The sequence below is a fragment of the Adiantum capillus-veneris genome, chromosome 20 (genome assembly GCF_014529385.1).
Source record: "Adiantum capillus-veneris isolate H3 chromosome 20, ASM1452938v2, whole genome shotgun sequence".
Lineage (NCBI taxonomy): Eukaryota > Viridiplantae > Streptophyta > Polypodiopsida > Polypodiales > Pteridaceae > Adiantum > Adiantum capillus-veneris.
Window position 1 is genome coordinate 146,380,489 of NC_140950.1, and position 21,069 is coordinate 146,401,557.

Here is a 21,069-nt window from a genome sequence, read left to right on the forward strand (position 1 = left end):
GCTTTGACGGTACATTTTTTCTCCACTCTTGACCTTCCTTGAGAGACAAGGTAATTGAAGCTGAGTAATCAACCACCATGATGCTGTCTTTTAAGAGAAGAGGCTGAATTTTGTGGTTTTTTTGAAAGATATGGGTAATTTGGAGGAGGAAAAATGAGACTAGGTGGTCAATTTTGGAATGGAATTGTGTGTGGGAGGTATGAGTTCACCATGGTTTCTCTTATTCTTCAAGGTTGAGGAGAAGGTGAGTAGGGTGCAGAGAGGAGTGGTGAGAGAGGTGGGGATGATGAGTGGAGAAGTGTGTGTGAAAGAGGAAAATGATAAAGTGGAAGAGAGAGTGTGGCTGCATAACATGGGAAAATTGGGGTCCATTAATAAAATCATAGCTCACAGCTCGTAGCTCAAAAAAATATGAAAAAATTTGAGGCAAAAGTTCAGCCCACGAGCTACAACTTTTGTTTGTATCACCTTTTCAAATTCGGAGAGCAAGTGAACTTTAAAAATTCAGCAAAACCGACCGTTTTTTTCCACTGCACAATGTCCTTGTGGGGTCCTTCTTTGGATGATTCTTTTGAATACCTCCAAGAGTCAGCCCTCCATAGTGCATGTATGCATGCCACCTACCCTTGACCTTATTTAGTAGGTCTATAATTGAAGATATTGTTGAGATCATGATATAAGTGAATAGTACAACTAAGAAAATCAAATATTGAGGGGTCTAAAAAATATGTACATGTCAAATATAAATAATATAGGTGGAAAAATATAAAGGGGTCAAAATAAATCTCTCTCATTATAAGTCTACCATAAAAAGATGAATATTTTTGGTGGTCTAATTTATGAGAGTAATAGAGAATATATGTAGGAAGGAAAAAATCACAATAGTGAAAAAAATATACACATAAATAGAACTAGTTTTTTTGGATTTTTGTTGGGATGGAGTTACACCAAAAATAAGAGAAGCTTGCATGAAATTCTTTTTATATGGAATAAAGAGTATGCAAAATGATAAGAAAAAATATGGTAATGGTGAGTCAATGTACATAGCATAAATAACACACCATAGGTAGAATATTTAAATAAATACCACAATAATTATGAAAAATCCTTTTATTTAGGCCCTATATACAATGAAATATTTACACACAAATGGGCCATAATATCCTTAGAAATTTTTTATTTTTTTTGGCTCAACTAGCCCAATGACTAGCTAATTGAGGGTTTTTTAAGAAGATATGGGAAAAGTCCCGTGACTCACGCACGCCTATGTACACTGAAATGGTAGGGATAGCCACAGTGTTTGGATGATTTTGGTAGGGTGAGGTAACTCACTGTGGCAATTACAAAGAGCCGAAAAACGGGTATCACTATCATATGTTTCAAAGTGTGTTGCATCAAGTGTCTCCTTCGCACCTTTTCCCTCCCTTGAACCTTTGGCTTCCTCTGTGCCTTTAGCCCCTTTGGCCTCCTCCATGCCAAAAGCCTCCTGCAAGCCCTTGGGCTCCTCGGCACCTACAACCTCCTGTGCACTTTTAGCAAGTTATGTCGTCCACTTACCCTTCTTCCTCCTCTTTCTACCCACCTTCTCCTCTGCAAATTCTGATGTCGCATCCAAAAATTCTACCGCCGAGAGAACTTCAACTGCCACCTCTTCAATTGGCATTTCTTCGTTGATGTTCTTGCCTTGGTCAATCTCCATTTTAGCAACTTATTCAATTGAATCACTTTCCCCCAGTTGGTTTTCTTGACATCCCCTTCCCTCTTTACCCTGTTTAACCCTCCTACACTTTGGTGTTCAATTGATCTTCTCCCAAGCTTGAGTCCATAGTACCCTCATCCCCTTTCCCTTTCGATGTGCGTGCTGGCATTAAGGTTTTGACATAGTATATCTTGCACTTCAGCTTTCAGCTGATCTCCCTCATCCCCTTTCTCTTTTGATGTGCTGGAATCAAGGTTTTAACATAGTATATCCTGCACTTCAGCTTTCAGCTGATCTTCTCTTAAGCTTGAATCTACAATAGGATCATTCCCTTTTCCCTTCCACTATGTTTGCATCAAAGTCTTACAATATTTTTGGCACTTTAGATTCAGTTGATCTTCTCCCAAACTTGAGTCTATAGTAGGCACAACCCCTTTCCCTTCCACTATGCTTGCATCAATGTCTTGCAAAATTTTGTGAATTGACTTGTGAGGATCTTCCTAGAACATGTGAGTTTCATCTGACTTGCTATGACCACGGACATTGTTTTGATCCATTGGGGTGTTGTCATGGATGCCTGCTCCAAAAGATCCTCTACCTACATATACAGGAAGATGAAAGACAAGATTAGATCATTAATTAAAATGATATAAACATAGTGTCCAACACGACACCCCACTTAATCTTCAATAATGACCTCCTTGACACCCAAGTATCACTACAAGAGGTTGTGTGCTCTTGTGACGCTGTTAGCGACGGAAATACACTGGGTTTTTATAACCCCCGGCGTCGCTAAAACCGTCGCTACGAGCGTCGCTACGAGAGCGTCGCTATATGCGTCGCTATATGCGTCGCTATATAGAGACGCTCATAGCGACGATTATAGCGACGCTCATAGCGACGATTATAGCGACGGTTACACAGAAGACTATAGCGATGCCCGAGAGAATTTTTTATTGGTGGCAGGGCATTGAATGCCCTGCCACCCATCAACCATATTGTACTTGATTCACTTTTTTAAAAAAGTGCAAGGGTAGATAATAGACCCAAAATAGTCACCCACAAGACGCATTGTTTGCAAAATTGACAATTGTACATATCATAGGCAAAATGAATTGATTGGCAAATGTAATAATGACAATTGTACAACATCATAGGCATAAAGAATTGATTGGCAAAAGGAACTGCGGTGACAAATGTAATAATATACATGGTTCAAAAAGACGTATAAAATCCGTCTCATGATACATAAGCTATGAGAAACCCTAAACTAATGCTATCTAGCTACGACTAAACTGACGTCGTCTAGTCAGACGTCTCATCGCGTCCAAGCGGCGTATCTGTCGGATTCTGCAAAAAAAGACAATAAGACAGCTTTCAGTAAGTATAAACATATAACGACATTTATAAAACAATACAAAAAATAAAAAAGAGTAAACCCTAATACTAACCATGCCGCCGCGATAACTGAGAATGTCCATCAGGGCGTTTAAGCCCTTCCTGCCTGCGTACTCGCGCTCATACGGTGTGGGATCACGTCCTGTCATCGACCACTGTCAAAACATACAAAGATTTCATTATGTTAGAATTAAAAAACTCATAAACCCTAAACTATCAAACATAAAGAGCAATGTGAAAACACTTACAAAATCGGCCTCAAATGATGCCCATACACCGCTCCCCAAGTGGTGCGAGCTCCATGCAGCTACTCGCGCTCTGGCTGCATCCTTTTGTTTCTTCCACTTGTCGGGATTCTCGCGCGCTGCTTTCTTCGCATTCTTCCAATCTTCTTTGGCCAGCCAATCTGGCCTGTTCCACCCATTCTTGATTGCTTTTTGCACTTCGGAACGCTTGTGCTTGCAGTATTCGCGCATTCGAATCTTCATCAGGTCTTCATTGAAGCGCTGATCCCGTGTTGGAACGGGAAACTCATCATGAAGTATGCTGATGACTCTGTTTTTTAAATCACTTCGTACTTCACTCCATTTGTTTAGTATGTAGTGTCTAAACAGCTGAGAGAAAAGACCACGCATGCGCGAGATCACCTTCTTGCCGTCATCATCCATGATGATGCCGCCGCTGATGTCGACAGAGTAAGGCAAGCCCTCTGGCCGGTGACGTGTGAACCTGGGTGTCCCGGCAGGGGTCTCTAGCGGCGTGTCGATGGGGGTACGGACGTTAGGTGTCTCCACCGGCGTCTGGGCCTCGAAGAGAGGAGTGTCGAGTGGGGTGGCTCCTGGCGGAGTAGGTAGAGGTGTGTAGCTTCTAGGAACAGTCAGCCGTGCAAAACTTGGCGTAGATGGCGATGCTGTGGCTGGTGTGGGGGTGGGCAAAGAAGGGGAGGGTAAAGAGCCTCGTTGAACACGAGGCCGTGTGGAGGCATCGGTGGCGGAATCCCCCAAAAAACCGCCACCTCCACCACTAGAGCGCCGGTGTCTAGACGAGTGTGAAGCTCGTCTCGTCGATGCCGAAGCTTCGGAGCGCGCCGAATGCTCCGAAAGAGAGGGAGATGCGGATGGAGTAGGAACGCGTGATGATGCGCCAGAGCGATGACGCTCCACGTACCACTGTCTCTGTTGCGGTGACAAAGAAGAAAGAAACTCCTCATCATCCATACCTGCATTAAACACACGAATATTTAAACTTAATATTGAATGAATAGAGTAGACAATGACGCAAAGACCATTAAATACAATGACGTAATGACGCATATAAATACAATGACGCAATGAATTGAGTGATAGAAGAGGCAAGTCGAAAACTCAGAATTTTCAATCAAAAGATGTGAGCGCGAGTAGAAAAGAGCGTTATACACCATGGAAGGTACTTAGAGAGCCAGAGCTTTTACAACACAGAGCAAAATTGTTCAAATACAATATTTGTGTCTTTAAGAGATCTCTCTCTCATCCTCGCATAACTCAGCATAACTTCCTATATCTATATAGAGCTCTCCGTTTAAACACATATCCTCTGTTTCATTTTGTAGCTCCTCTGCATGCACCCCATATAGAGTAGTAGCATCTTGATGCTCGTCTGGCACCACCGCAGCGGCTTCTGATTGAGCATCTTCTCTGATCTCCTCCATTGATGCCGTTGTGATTGGCACATGGTAGCCTTCATATGTCCTTGCACTACGAGGGGCTACCTCTATGACGTACCACCAATTTGATGTAGACTTTGTAGGATGAAATATTACCTGCCAGAGCCACATAACTTACATGAGAGCTTTCAAGCACATAACTTGTAAAAGGGGGATGTTAACTATTTACATACTTACTTGTTCACAATGCTCGGGTAGTACGAAAGTGTCTCTTAGGTCAGTCCATTTCTTAGTAGAATCCACCTCAAGAAAACCAGACTCTCCTCTACGCACAGTAGCGTTGCGACCCTCCATGATTATCTTGAACCATTGCACGTCGAACAAGTCGACAAAAAATCCTCTGTAATCGATCCTCAAAATCTCTTGCAGCGTGCCAAAGTAAGTGAGTTCCGCCACCATAGGATCTGCATCAGAGGAACGTCGTCGACTAGACTGTTCAAATTTTGCCATGATTCCACAATCTTGAGTAAAACACTTTTTGTCGATTCGTTCCACCCTAAAATGTCGACCTTTACACCATGATGCTGTGTATGACTTATACTACAACGAACAAAGATTATGAGTGGCCGTTCAAACGTTTATAAATAAAGTCACTTGCTAGTCGTACATTGCAAACTTACCTTGGTCGCGCAACCCGGAGAGTACTCCCACTCTTCTTCAGTCACTTCTTCACCGCATTGTTGTGCGCTTTTCAATTGGTTGTGCAACCATCTTAAGCTCATGAAGGTTGGTAGGCTCTCCAGAACCGCTGGATAGTGCATCGGTGGTCGTCTTCCCCGTCTCCACTCGATTCGTGCCCTTTGTCGCTCTTGCTTTGCATCCTCATATTGTGAAATCCACTTTTGCATCACTGGATTGTGAAGCATGCAAAATCGGTTGATTTTAGCCTCTAGATCTTTCGTCATCTTCTTCTCAACACCGAGATTGCACATGACAATCCCAGATATGCGCTCATCATCTATGGTTCGCCATAGCGTGTCCCGGGATTTATCAAATCCGTCTAGCCACTCTCCAATGTAAACTAGGGACTCTGATACCAACCAACCTTCTGGCATGCTACCCTCCGGACGTGCCTTTTGATGCACATATCCCTTAAGCGTTTTCATGAAACGCTCTAAGAAGAACATCCATCTGGAATGAACTGTGCAAGCTATTTCCACCTCATCAACTATGTGAACAAGAAGATGCACCTGAATGGTTAGCATTGTAGTAGGAAAATGTTTCTCAAACATGCACACAAGCTCCGCAGCATTTAGTTTGGCGAATGGTATGGAGTCTACGTTGATCTCCTTTTGTGAGATCCATTGCACCAGCTTTGCAAGTTTGTAGATTGTGTTACGGATGTCAAGAGACAAACATCCCTCAATGGCAACCGGTAAAATAAACTGTAAAGTATGTGCAGCAATGATATTAAAGTCCACATTTTATGCAATGATATTAAAGTCCACTATGAACGTACCTGACACATTTTATGCCAATCGTGTGACTTCAAACCGGTAAGCTTTCCTTCTTTAGTAAAACACATTCGGAGCGAGTGCATTACGCCAGTGGGGGTCCGCAAAGATCGAATGGTCTCTTTTACTTTGCGTTCTTGGGCTCCTGTGAAAATCCATGGTGCTTTAGGGAGTTTTATCGATCCATCAGACGCTGTTTGCGGCCAATATTGCTCCATACGATCCACATTTCTAAGGTCAACTCTGGCTCCCAAAGCATCTTTCTTGCCGGTCAGATGGTCCCATAGTAGATTACCCACATTCTTGAATATGTGCATTGGATCGAGCAAGTGATTGATCATGAGTCGGGGCCAGTATGGTAACTCGTACCATAGAGATAGTCTCTTCATCCCTGGAGGCAATCCGTCATCGCACATCTCCTTCTGCTCTAACCATGCTTGTGCAGACATCCTTGGTGGCTCTCTTCCCAAAAAGACGTCGCGTAACACATGATTCTCTGGAAGATACGCTTGATGACCTTCGTAGATTTGCTTCTTCAGTGAGGGTGCCCTACGTGCATTCAGTCTAGGTCCACATGTGACACATGCTCTGTATCCGCTTGTTTGAAGCCCTGCATGTATACACATGATAATAGATCAACTATGGGCAAAAACATTGTCTGAGTGAGGAGTGTCAATAGATCACCTGAGCATTCTGTTAGCCCGGGATAGTCATGCATGGTCCACATTAGAATGCCTCTGATCAAAGCATTCCGTCGTCCTGTGTGTCGGCTCATATCCACCACCTCTATGCCAATCCATAATTGTTGTAGCTCTTCCAATAGTGGACGAAGATACACATCCATATTCCCCACTTTATATCGCCCTGGCACAATCAAGCTTAATTAGCCATAGGTGCCCCTTCTTCGTAGTCAACCACGGGGGAATGTTGTAGTTGACGATGACAACGGGCCATACACTGTAAGATGTTGATCTTTGACCAAATGGATTTACGCCATCCATAGCCAGGCCTAAGCGCAAATTTTGAGCTTCCCTAGAAAAATCCGACCATGTTCCATCTATATGTTTCCACGCTACGCAATCTGCAGGAATTCGTAGCACACCATCCGAAGATTTATTCTCCTCATGCCATGATGCTAGGGCGGCCATGGACCTACATTCGAAGAAATGCTTGATGCGAGGAAGCAGAGGGAAATGTCGCAAAACCTTTTGTGGAATTTTTGTCCCGTGGAGATCTACTCGATATCTTTCGGAATCACATTTCGGACACTTCTCCATGTCTATGTATTCCCCTCTGAAAAGAATGCAGTCATTAGGACAAGCGTGGATAGAATTGTAATCCATCCCCAAGTTTCGCAAAATCTTTCTTGCTTCATCTCAGGAATCTGGCATCACATTGTCAGCTGGTAGTATGTGCTCTTTCAGCAATCTACACAACATAAAAATATGATACAGTCGTGTAAAAATCTATCAGATCATTATACATTTAGAGTTTTATTAAAGTAAACTGATTGTAATAGATCACCTGAAAAGCGCTGTGACGCTAGTGTCACTCCATCCAAACTTTGCCTGCATGTTGAGAAGAATTAGGAGTGCTTTCAATCTAGACATACGTGCTCCATTATACAATGGCGTATCGGCTTCACTTTTCATATCATCATAGATAAGCCTTTCTGAATCCATGATCGTCTCGATCATTTCATCAATCTCGGGCTCAAACATTGCCTCGTTGGGAATGTGCTCTGCATGATCATCCCCTGAGCTGTCAGAGGCTACATCTTGTGGCCTCACATATGCTGCTTGACCAAAGCGCCTGCGAACACGTCTATTGGGTTGCAAGATTGCTGCTTGTTGGCCAGCGCCAGAGTCCGACGAGTTATAATTGGCAACAACTCGATCTATAATAGATGGATCGAACTCGCCAAATTCACGAACGTGCTGCAAAGAAACACGTCTTGTCCGTCGCATAGCATGCTTGCATTGATTACAAGGACATAAGACCCTCGTTGAGAGATAGGTGTTTCGGTTGGACGGTCCCACATCCTCGTCGCTACTCGTAATGAGGATAAAAAACTTATAACCTGGACAACAAATTTAATATTCTATTGGCATTCTTCGTCTTATCTCTCTCTCTCTCTCTCTCTCTCTCTCTCTCTCTCTCTCTCTCTCTCTCTCTCTTTACATCACATTCTCTAGTCATGTCCAATCTCCGCACACCTCGGTCTAGAGGTGCACGGAGATCAGAACCACCGGGTTATAATCTCGTCTTTATTGGTCAATACCTATATTTGTGGGTACAAGAAATCTACACACCCACGTCTACATGATACTGCATGTAGTGGACAAAACCCCTTTGCCTCTTCTCTAGCTGTAGCACTTCACAGCATCTTAACATCTTTTCACAGTAGATCTTTTCATTGTTCGTCTAACTCTAAACCCTAAACCGTAAGTAATTCTTGCGTGGACTCGATCTAACGTAAATAAGCATAAATCTAAATAAACGTAAATCTAACTAAAAATAAACCTAAATCTAATTTAACGTAAGTCTACATCTAACCTAATCTTTAACGTCTTTTGGGATAGTTTCCTACGACGTTAAAACTCTCTTCTTCTTGTGTGTGTGTGTGTGTGTGTGTGTGGGTAAACCTAAATAAACCTAAGTCTAATCTAATATAACATAAATCTAAATCTAACGTAAATTATGTTATATTAAAAACAAAGAACTAAACTAACAGGGATTATAAGAACCTTAAAACTGATTTAACACATAATTTTTCACATAACTCGGCAAGAGTTGGCATTCTCATCACTAAAGATGTGAGAGTTAACTTCCGGCGGTGACGCTGCCTCATCTCCATCCACATCTGACGACAGCAATTGGCCCTTTAGACCGTTCTTGCTCTTGTTACTAACTTTGAAGTTGCTGTTGAATGACTAGAGGTTGTCTAGATGGTCATTGTGTCGGGGATGTAGTGACTCTTGCCGCCCTGAAGATCCACCTTCTTCCCTATCTTCTGAAGACATTTCACCATTACTTTTGGATCGACGGAGCCCACCATGAGTGAAGGCAGCAATTCCCTATATTCCATTGAGGGCTTTCTTCACCCGCTTCATGCAGGCATCGCAGTCTATGGAGACCTAAATCTAATTTAATATAACGTAAATCTAAATCTAGCGTAAATAAACGTAAATCTAGTTAAAAATAAACCTAAATCTAATTTAATGTAAGTCTACATATAACCTAATCTTTAACGTCTTTTAAGATAGTTTCCTACGACGTTATAACTCTCTTCTTCTTGTGTGTGTGCGCGTGTGTGGATGTGTGTGCCAATAAAAAGAGATAAATGGTATAACCTTTCTATCACCCATGCCAAGTATGATAGATTGATTATGCCATTTCCCTCTTGAATAATAGGTCTTGAGTTCAACTCCTCGTCGGCTAGATCTTTAGTTCTTTTAATTTTAATTAGTTTCCTACGACGTTAAATTAGTTTCTCTCTCAATGTGTGTGCGTTTTTTTGGATCGTATGCATGTTTTCTCTCTCTTTTCCTCTCTCAATGTGTGAGTTTTTTGTTTATGCATGTTCTCTCTCTCTTTTCCTCTCTCAATGCGTGCGTTTTTTGTTTATTCATGCTCTCTCTCTCTCTCTCTCTCTCTCTCTCTCTTTTTCTCTCTCAATGTGTGTGTGCATTCTTTGTTTATGTATGTGTGTGTGCGTTTTTGTTTTTGTTTGTACTCTCTCTCTCTCTCTCTCTCTCTCTCTCTCTCTCTCTCTCAAAAACACTATGTGTGTGTGTGTGTGTGTGTGTGAGAGAGAGAGAGAGAGAGAGAGAGAGAGAGAGGGAGAGAGAAAGAGGGGAAGGGAACATGAGAATGAGGAGAGGGAAGGAGCATACCTGGCTCTCCTTCCTCTCCTCGTGTGTGTGTGTGTGTGTGTGGAGAAGAAAAAGAGAGAGAGAGAGAGAGAGAGAGGGAGAGAGAAAGAGGGGAAGGGAACATGAGAATGAGGAGAGGGAAGGAGCATACCTAGCTCTCCTTCCTCTCCTCGTGTGTGTGTGTGTGTGTGTGTGGAGAAGAAAAAGAGAGAGAGAGAGAGAGAGAGAGAGTGAGGGAGAGCATTACCTGCTCCTTGCTTGAGGGCGCCGAAAAACTCAGATCTGAGATCTGAGTTTTTGGGCGCACTCAGTAATTTTTTTAGCCCAGCCGGCGTCGCTATGAGCGTCGCAAATTTACAAAGAAATTTGCGACGCTCATAGCGACGTCGGGAATTTTTTTTTGAGTGTCGCTGTGTGAGCGTCGCTAATATGAATAGCCTCTTGTAGTGTATTTGTCTCCGAAGGGATTGTGGTGATGCAATGTGCGTTCACGCAAATATCTTCTGTTCTTAACACAACTGCAAAACACAGTGGATGGTACTAATGTCGATAGGGGAGCATGAAGGTACCAACCAAGTAAGAAGCCTCCAAAGCCTCCCCACAGGCAACCAAGTAAGCAACCTCCAAAGCCTCTCCACAGGCAACACAAGTACCAGACACATGAATTGTGTTTTCAGTGTTTGCAACATGAAGCCTTGGAGTCACTCTGTATGCCATCCCCCTCTTCACATCAACACACAACTTGCGTAGAAAATTGTAATGGTCTTTGTTTTTTAGGCACTCATTGTAGAGCTTGGCATACTCCATCTGCAAAACAGACATACTCTATTAAGTTATCTACCAGCTAGAGGAAACAATTAGCAAGGAAGAACACAAGCAGTATCAAATAATATAAAAACAGTACCAAATGAAATTCAAACTAGTACCAAATAGGAACCAAGACAATTTAAAAACAAGTGAAGTTGTACCAAAATAGTTCCAAACAACATGCTATTGGTAAAATATTAATGAAGAACCAAAAACTTCCTGGACAAACCCAAGAAATCCCAAAATAATAATAGATAGGTAACAATGCAGTATTAAAACAATTTCAAAACAATAACAACATAGTACAAAGTATGTAGCAAAACAATACCAAAACAAGTCAAATTGAACCAAATTAGTTCTAAATAGCACTATAATGGTACAATAAAGAACTCAAAACTCATAAGAGATACCCAAAAAGACCCAATAACTTGTAATGGATATATTCCAAAAAAGTACCAATTTACCAAAATAGTTCAAAATAGTATCAAATGAAGCATAGTAAACACAAAAAATCCAAACATAGAATCAATATAGCACCCAAGAAATAGTTAGCAGTGCCCAAATAGTACCAATGTGCAGTACCAAAATATTTCCAAATAGCATCAGTAGAAACAAGGAAGCACCTAAAGTACGAAAGACATTAACAACATAGTACCCAAGTCAAACCCAAGAGTACCCTATAAGACCAAAATATTGTAACTAGAAAGTACCAAAGCAATACCAAAGGAGGTGAAAACAACACCAAATGAAAAAAAAAGCACCTAGAGTAGCGAGGATTGTCGCATCATAGCATCCAATACAAAACAAAATGTACAATATATGAGTACCCGGAAGTACCAAACCCGTACCAAAATAGTCCAATGGAGTACCAAATGAGATAAAGAAGCACTAAAATCCCTCATAAAAAGTACCAACATAGCACCTAGTGTTAAAAAAGTACCCAAACAGTTATAAAAAGTAAAAATGTAGTTTAAAAATTTACCAAAGCACTGTAAAAATATTTCAAAAAAGTACCAAAACAGTTTCAAATTAGTCCTTAAGATTACCAAATGAGCAAAAATGTAGCAAAAGTACCATGGATTGTGCCAACATAGCACCCAAGACAAAACCACCAATACCTTATAAGACTCAAGATTTAGCAACAAAGTACCAAAATAATTTAAGAAAGTACCAAATGAAATAAAGAAGCACCATAAAGTACCAAGGAAAGTACCTGGACAACAGCTAGTGTTAAAAAAGTACAAAAACATCTAGAGGAAGAACCAAAATAGTTCAAGAAAGTAACAAAAACATCAAAAAATACCAGCAAATAAACCAGTTAAGAAGTCAAACATGCCAAATCACCAAATTATGTGCAAAAGAAACACTTTCAACAATCATACACAATGCACTAAGCCAGAAATACAATACCTCCTTCTGTTGAACCTTAGGTTGGAGCTTGTGGATATTTTCAAGAACCTCGTGCAGTCGTAAAAAGCACTAACTTGCTCCCATCTCGGCCTCAACCTTTGTGATCTCTTCAGCAAGGACAGGAGTTTGCTACCACAATGGAACAATTCCTGCTTCCAGGGTATTAATGTCCTCCATCAAACTTTTTGCCACACCCTCTTTACCTTCACACACCAGTAGTTGGTCCTTGTTTTCTTGAATAGAGGCCTTTAGGTTTGTTATGTTTGATGATCCTAGATGTGACACCGATTTTAGCAGTTTTTATCACAATGCCTCGAAATTAGGTAGGTAGTCAATCACTGCCCCTCTACTAGCTTGCTTTAGTTTTGTGCAGATGTTGCTGCCACTTTGAGTCCTCCGGGCCTTCTTATCTAAATGTAGGACACTTCCAGGGGAGGAATAATTTTTCCTCCTCCGCGCCTCAATTTTACGGGCAAGCCTACCATTCTTAGATGCTATCATCTGCAACACTCCTTTCCCAAACCAGGTCCATGCTACTGTATGCCCTGCTGGGTCTTTTTTTGCTGCATGGAATTTCTCAAATGCATAGCACTTGGCAATTTGGTCAATTCACCACATGAAGGGGGGCCCTAATAAAATTTGGAGAATAAAAATCTGTAGTCTTCCACCAGATGTGGCTGCAAATGGTTTAAATAGATCTTGCTGTTGTTTTGGTACTTGTACTTGAAAACAGTTAACCACTACGCGAGTGGCAAGTCTTCATCAGTTAGGTCCTTAGGGAGTTTTTCTTCTAGACTGAGGCTGTACTCCTCATGAAGGTCTTATGCTATGTAACAAAACTTGGTTTATTGAGGGTACTCCTCCATTTTATTCTTGCCTAAAATGTGAAAAACATCAGAGAAAATCGCTGAGATATAGGTTAAATGTGGTGTGATGCCCGCATTAGGAAAAATATGAACCCCAAAAGGGCTCTTTTGGGTCAAAGATGCTTTTGGACTATACTCTCTACACCAATGAGAATGGGCATGTAGCCACGGTTTCACCAATTTTTTTTGCAATTTTTTTGAATGGCCATAACTTGAGCATTTTAACTTCAAATTTGTCGGGAAATAGTGCATTTGGATTGCATTGCCAAGCTCTTTCTATAGACATGTAACATGATATAGTTTTGATGTACATAGATATGGGCTATCCATGCCCCCCCTTTTATGTCCTACTCTTGACTGAAATTTGATAGGTTGCTCCTTTGGGGTTCATATTTTTGTATTGCTACAATACCAAATGGGATACTCCAGAGTACCAAATTTGGTACTGTACATAACTGCAAATGTCACATCAAGCATAGGGAGTGAACATGTAAAATTTAATTAACACAAGCCTGATGCGAAGAATAGCATACCATGTCTTGACTAATTTATCTTCATCAAAAAAGGGTGAGTTACGTTCGGAGTCGATATCAGCAACCTTGCATTGTTTTGAACTAGCCCTTGTGTTTGGATTGGTTTTTTGCTCTAGCTCTGTTTCTTGGGGGGATGGGGTGGAAACATCTCTGTTGTTGCTTCTTCCAGGTGAGGACACTCTCTCATTGGCCTTCGATTTCAGTTTGCATGCTCAAGGTGACACTCTACTGACAACATCTCCCTTGGCCTTTGGATTTCTCATGGTTGGAGAACTGACACAAGAGAGTAGGAGAACTAACATAAGAGAGTTGGGAATGGTTTTGTGCTCTAGCTCTGCTCTGCTGATAGTTTCTCCCCTGGCCTTTGGATTTCTCATGGTTGGAGAACTGACACAAGAGAGTAGTACTGCTGCTGCAAGTGCATGCGATGCTGAGAAGAGAGTGAGCTTAGGACTGTGCAAGGTGATAAGCGAGAGAACACACTATGCTGCTCAAGTTCAAATACAAGGCAAAAAATTTGGAACCACTAAATCCACTCATGAAACCACTACTCTCGTACACGGGGTGGCCCATTATGAAACTATACAAAGCATTCTTATTGAAATACCATTATCTTTTTAAAAAAAAAGAAATACAAACACCATTTGCCTCCAAACTTTCCCTCGAAAGTACCAAATACATGGAAAAAAATTTGGCCTTTTTTTGATTCACCAACCTTTGCTTTCAGCCACGAGAAACATTGAATGCGATCATTGTCTCAAGAAAGGACACATGAAAAAGGATTTCTATTTATTACAAAGAGAGAAGGATAAAGCCATTGTCATAGGTTCTACACCTCCTAAGAGCGGTGTGAAGATAGAGGAGCTCAATGTCATTGAGTCTCTACTTGTTGATGTTGTTCCTTATGTGTTGCAACCATTAGATGTTTTAGTCTTCACTTTTGATTTGAGTCCAGAGGTGTTGTTAGCTCTTGATGAGTGCTATGCATAGAATTGGATTGTCGAATCACGTGCCAGTTTCCATGTTACTCTTCACAAGGAGCGGTTCTCTAGTAATGCTTCCACACATGGTTCAGTTAAGCTTGGTGACTCTCATCATCTTGAGATATGTGGCATTGGATATGTGTAGTTGCATATGCACAATGGTATTGAGTTCATGATGTGAGGTGTTAGACATGTGCCAAAGCTAACTAAGAGCTTGGTTTTAGTAGAACATCTCGATGATCTTAGATACATTGCAATATTTCCTGGATTATCAAAAAAGGAAACTTGGTCATACTCAAAGGTCAAAAGTCTGGCTCATTATATTCCTTGTATGTTTTTTCTCTAAAAGAGATTTCTATCTATGTAGCCGAGCTGCCTTCTACTAAGTTGTGGCATAGCCTTCTTCGTCATATGATTCAAAAGGGAATGAAACAGTTATAATGTTTTGGTGATATCCTAGTGTTAAATTATTTTGATTTTACTTTGTATAAGCATTTCATATATATGGGAAATAGACTAGTCTTACTACTTTGCATTGAACAAGGAGTTAGGGAATCCTTTAAACTTGGCTCATAGTGATCGATAAGAGCCTATGAAACATAAGTCTCTAGGAAGGGCATTATATTTCTTGACATTCATAGATGAATCTACTCAAAAGGTGCAGGTCTATCTCTTGAAGAGGAAAGATGAAGTCTTTAATGTCTTCCAGAGGTTCCTAGCTATGGTCAAGAGCTAGTCAGGCAAGAAGTCAGAGGCTTTGCACACTGACAATGAGGGAGAATATGTCTTTGCTGAGTTTTTAAGAACTTCTATAGTAAGTGAGGCATTAGGACTCTAGGAGGCAATTTACTACGTCATGCACACATGCTCAAAATGGAGTTGCTAAGCACATGAATATGACTATTCAAGAGAGGGTCACTTCCATGCTATCTATGGAAAATTTACCTCAAGAGTTTTGAGGACATGCTATTATGCCAACGGTGCATATAATAAAGAGGTCACCTAGTACACCACTAAACTATAGTATTTCATAGGAGATGTGAACATGCAAGCTACCTAATTATGATAGATTACACGTGTTTGGGTGTGAAGCATTCTCAATGTGCCTAACGAGTTTAGAAAGAAGCCGGGATCCCAAGTCACACAAATGCATCTTTATTGGCTTTGGTGCACATGGAGAGATGGGTTATCATCTCTAGCACCTAGAATCTTGAAGAGTCGTTCCCATCTCACAAATGATCTTTAATGAATCAAAGATGCATAGACAGCCTTTGACAGAGGTTGAATATTGCAAAATGACATTTCAGGATGTAGCCTCAATTCCAAAGAGATCTAGTGATACTCTTGAGAGAGAAGAGTCTAGTAGTCAGGTAGTGAGGAAATCTACATGTGTCTCTCGTGCCCCTGTGTGTTTTCAACAGCTGGGCACTAACTCTAGAGAGCCTACCTTCTACCAACATGCTATTGAGATGGAAGATTGTTTGAATTGGGAGCAACCATGCAATCTGAGTATAACTCGATTATGGCTAATGAAACTTGGGAAATGATAGAGTTGCGAAAGGGGAAACAAGCCTTGCACTACAAATGGGTATATAAAAAGAAATACATGGCAAAAGATCCCGAGTCTAAGTATAAGGCTTGTCATAAATTTTAATACATTAGGCAAAATTTGGACTCACAAAGGGGCCCTTTAAGGAGTTTGACTTTACCTCTCTCTACCAAAACGGGCGCATGGATAAATTTTTGCAAACAAACTCCAAAGATGGCAAAGGTTTGACAATTAGAATGTCCTCTTCAAGCTCTATCTACTGATGTATAGTACGCCATGAGATTCCTCATATTTTAGAAGATTCTTTTTTTGATTCACTTAGATTCTGACAGAGTTGTCACATCATAGGTGAATCAAAAAAAGAATCTTCTAAAATATGAGGAACCGCATGGCGTGCTATATATCAGTAGATAGAGCTTAATGAAGAGGACATTCTAACTGTCAAACCTCCGCCAACTTTGGAGTTTGTTTGCAAAAATTTATCCATGCGCCCGTTTTGGTAGAGAGAGGTAAAGTCAAACTCCTTAAAGGGCCACTTTGTGAGTCCAAATTTTGCCTAATGTCTAGCTCTACCCAAATGATTTTCTCATGTTAAAAGAATCTTTCATTACTTGAGTGGCACTTTACATTTTGGGTTGTTTTGTCCAAGGGGGGTCAGTGCTACCTGGTTTGCATCCTTCTTCAGACTCAGACTGGCTGGTTGCTAATAACACACAAGTGTTCACAAGTGGATTTTGTTTCATGCTCGATAGTTCATGCATATCACGGTTGAGCAAGAAGCAACCTACTATGGCCACTTCCATTTGTGAAACTAAGTACATGGTGCTCTTCATAGCTATGTTTATGTCTAGCTTAGTCACCTTACTAGGACACTGTCAACATCATCTACATTGATAGCCAGAGCACATTAACAGTCGCAAGAAACCCTGTTTTACATGCTCATACAAAGCACATTGAGGTGCATTATCACTATGTCAGGAGAGATGACCATCAATAGGAGAGATCGGCTTAGCTTCTGTCCCAACACTGACAAGCTTGCAGGTCTATTCACAAAGGCATTCCCTCGTGAGAAGTTCAAAGCTTTTCGCAAAGCTTTGGGCTTGCTTCCCTTTGTGGATTGATTATGTTCTTAAGGCGTGGCACTTCCCTATACACTATGTGCTAGCTCTCGTCCACCGCATCACTCTCGTGAGAGATTTGTTACCATATATGTGGTGTTGATGTGTGCGAACACACGTAGGACCACCTGTGCACTTTTTTCCTCACTAGGAGATTTTTTTCCTAGTTGTGTATCGTATATACACCCATCACTCTAGTGCTTACAATATATGTTTCTATTTAAGCACTAAGCAACACACTCTTTGTTGTATGCCTTGAGCTTCTTCATCTTCTCCAAGTTGTGTGCATCTCTGCAACCCTTATTTCAACGAGAGAGAGAGAGAGAGAGAGAGAGAGAGAGAGAGATTGAGAGAGATTATAATTAAATGGAAATGCTCTATAATGAAATCAATCAATATGTAATAGAATAGACCTAAGATAACACTAGAAGACTCAATGCATGTGAGCATGTCTAAGCGAGCTACAATGCCAGTTCATATAGAAGGGCTTTGTGTAATAAAAAGATAAAATGAAACCTCAATTGAAGGGCTAAATATAGAGAGGAAAAATTAATTAGAGCGATTGATAGCCTAAAGTTATGGATGATCTCACCCTGATTACAAATAATCATGAATTTTCTAGCACTTTTTTCCGCACATTGAGGCACAAAAATTCATTGAATTTAATCCGTAAACTGGATTACAAGTACTCATAATGAGAGAGTAGTGGATGAGGCCATGCTCAAGCTGATGCTTAGATGATCTTGGCAAGAGCTGGGCTAATTTTGGAGATGTGAAAGACACCATAGGGTTGATTATAAGCTTAATTTGTATTGTAAAGGGTTCTCCTTGACTGTGTGTGTGTGTGTAATTGCCAAATAAAAGCTAATTTTTTTTGAGAGTAGTAAAATGGTCATGTGATTATGGGCTGTGGGTAGCTAATTATCCCATAAGGGCAGGACCCAGGAGTCCATTGTTTCTTGAGGTTGGGGAGCTACTGATTGGCCTGCTAATTGGAAGGGATAAAAGTCTGCATCTGGCACTGCATTTTCCATGCAAAGGTTGTAAGTGCAAGAAGTAGAGGAGCAGCTGATGAAATTGTGGTTGGAGCTATCGCAAGAGTCTTGCATCAGGGGAGGTGGCGGCGAGACACGCATTGCAAGGGCCATCTCCTTCAGCAGCACTGCGCCTCCACTCATAAGTGAGCTGTTGTAAAGCAGCTCCTCATCATATAATAGCATGCTTCTCATCATTTCACTGATTTGCATCTTTGGCTCATCTTGCAATATCATGCTTGTATTCGCCGATGACGAAGTAGCTGCGCTTCGCAATATCATTCCATGCGGCCAGTACTGCTCCACCTCATCCTCCCCACTGCTACATGACTCTGTGGAGTTAGAGTGATTATCTACATCGCCATTCATGCCTAGCAACTCTGGCATCGCTCTTGCCGCTTGCACCATGCTCGACATCGATGCCTTCCCCCCTCCAGCTGCTACTTTCAGCACGCGTGCAGTATTGTCCGTCTCGGTGTCTTGATGCTCCGACTTGATTATCCTCCTTTTTTGAGATCCAATGAAAGCAGAGAGCCTGCTAGATTCACTTCCACCCTGCATATATAAATCATGATCACCATCCACAAGCAATGCACCATCAATGATATCCATACAGAGCTGGCCGGGGGCGCATGGAGCCGAGCCCTGAAATAGCAATGCTGAAGCTTGTTGCTCATTAAAGGCCAGTGCAGCAGCAGAGGCAGCTCTCTGGATATCCCTAGGATCTAGAGTGATGGGGTAAGGCAAGCTATCAGCAAGATGAGGGAAATTGAGCAACGCTGCATCACCCTTTAGACACAATGCGGCTACATCATATGCACGTGCGGCCATCTCCGGCGTCGAGAAGGAGCCCAACCATATGCGAGATTGCTTCTTGGGCTCCCTGATCTCAGATACCCATTTGCCCCACCTCCTCTTTCTCACCCCTCTATACACTGGATGGCTACCTTGAATGATTCTCCCTTCGTGAGCAACAATTTTGCTCACGCGCTTCTTGCGTATGAGGACACTATCTTGATGATATTGCAAAACTGTATTTTGGGGCATAGCTGATATTGGGCTAATTGTTTGAGCTGGTGGTGCTGTCTTCATGCAGGCCACTGCTTACCTTAATGGGTCTAGTTGATAAAGCTAAGCTCAGCTAGCTAAGTAAGAGAAATTAGGTGCTTAAGGTAGCAATGAATTAATTGCTTACTAAAAATTGTAAGACGAGGTTAAGGTCGAGGATTCTGAGCTCTCAAAATAGAGCCTGCGTAAGTAATTAACCCATCAAAGAATCATTAAAAATGCTATATTGATGATTGTATGTTGAGATCCAATGTACATTCATGAAGGGTCCCCTTCTCTTATTGACTATAAACCACGAGGACCCTTTTCTGGTTACCTTCACTAACAGATCTAATAGTAGGTGGTTAATAAAGCACTAGCTAGATCTACTAGCTGCAATTGTGGGGTTTTATTGCCATATATTAAATGGAGTAGCTGATAAGCGAAGAGCTACCTTGAGTGTGTGTGTGCGTGTGTGGATTAAGTAGTGGCTAGAAGCTGAGGAAGCTTGTGAAAAGAGAGAGACAGAGACAATACGAGTGAGCTTATATACACAATATTATTGAGGGGGGATGCAAGCAGCTTGCAATAAAAATCAGATGATGATGATGATGAGGAGGAGAAGGAGGATGGTAATGGACAAATGCAGTACTATAATGTCCTCTGCGATGATGTCGAGTGCGGGATGTGTGGTGTGAAGGTGCTGGAATTGTAAGGAAGAAGGAGAAATTATATATAGGGCCACGGCCACGAATCAAAGAGGATTAAAGCTGAGTTGGGGGGCCGCAGATCGATCAGCAGGGCAGCTACACTCTCTCCAGCTGCATCAAGACTACATAATTATGACTAGCGCATCAGATCAAGTTGCGCCGTTGCATGAGCAAAATACAAAGGAGGGGTATATAATTGTGATGGCCATGATGTGATAGACTGCAACAGCATGGCACTGCTGCCTTAGCGATATATGAGAGAGAGAGAGAGAGAGAGAGAGAGAGAGAGATGGGGGCGGGCGGCTCGGATGGCTCCAGCTATTTTTCTCCGTAAAATTAGAAAGAGCTCCGTGTTTGCTGTCTGTCTCAATTGCCAAGTTGCCAACCACTTGGAAGTTGCCACGGCATGTGTGAGAAAGATGTGTATTGTGTGTGTGTGTGTCTGTGAGAGAGAGAGAGAGAGAGATGGGGGCGGGGCGTCGATCGGCTCGGATGGCTCCAGCTAGATTTGGTGAACGTTCACGCCAGCAGCAGGGGGGTTGAGGGAGAGAGAGAGAGAGAGGGAGAGAGGGAGTCAGTGAGGTAATGATAGGTGTTTTCCTCCTTTGTAAAAGTCGCCGTGCAGCTTGCGTAGGGCAGCAATCTATTCTCTCTCCCCAGGATCAATTAGCTCATACGATGCAGTGCAAGGAAAGCAGAGAGAGAGAGAGAGAGAGAAAGAGAGAGAGAGAGTGGAGTAGAGAGAACGCAGCTGATAGATGATCCGTACCGCAGCATGGCCTGGAGCGCAAAGGGGATGCCTTCAAGCGCACAGCCCCCCAGCCCTCCTCCCCCACCCCAAAAGCACACCTCACCTTTGCGAAACACTATCCGGAAGGAAAATG

General features: G+C 41.9%; 1 protein-coding gene across 1 annotated transcript; it reads right to left on the reverse strand.

Moving 5' to 3' along the window:
• Positions 1-18,032: 18,032 nt before the first annotated feature.
• Positions 18,033-20,452, reverse strand: LOC147433372 (uncharacterized). The gene has a single exon (XM_086491758.1). It carries the CDS (start codon positions 19,518-19,520, stop codon positions 18,312-18,314), a length of 1,209 nt encoding a protein of 402 aa, XP_086347884.1. The 5' UTR covers positions 19,521-20,452; the 3' UTR covers positions 18,033-18,311.
• Positions 20,453-21,069: the final 617 nt, after the last annotated feature.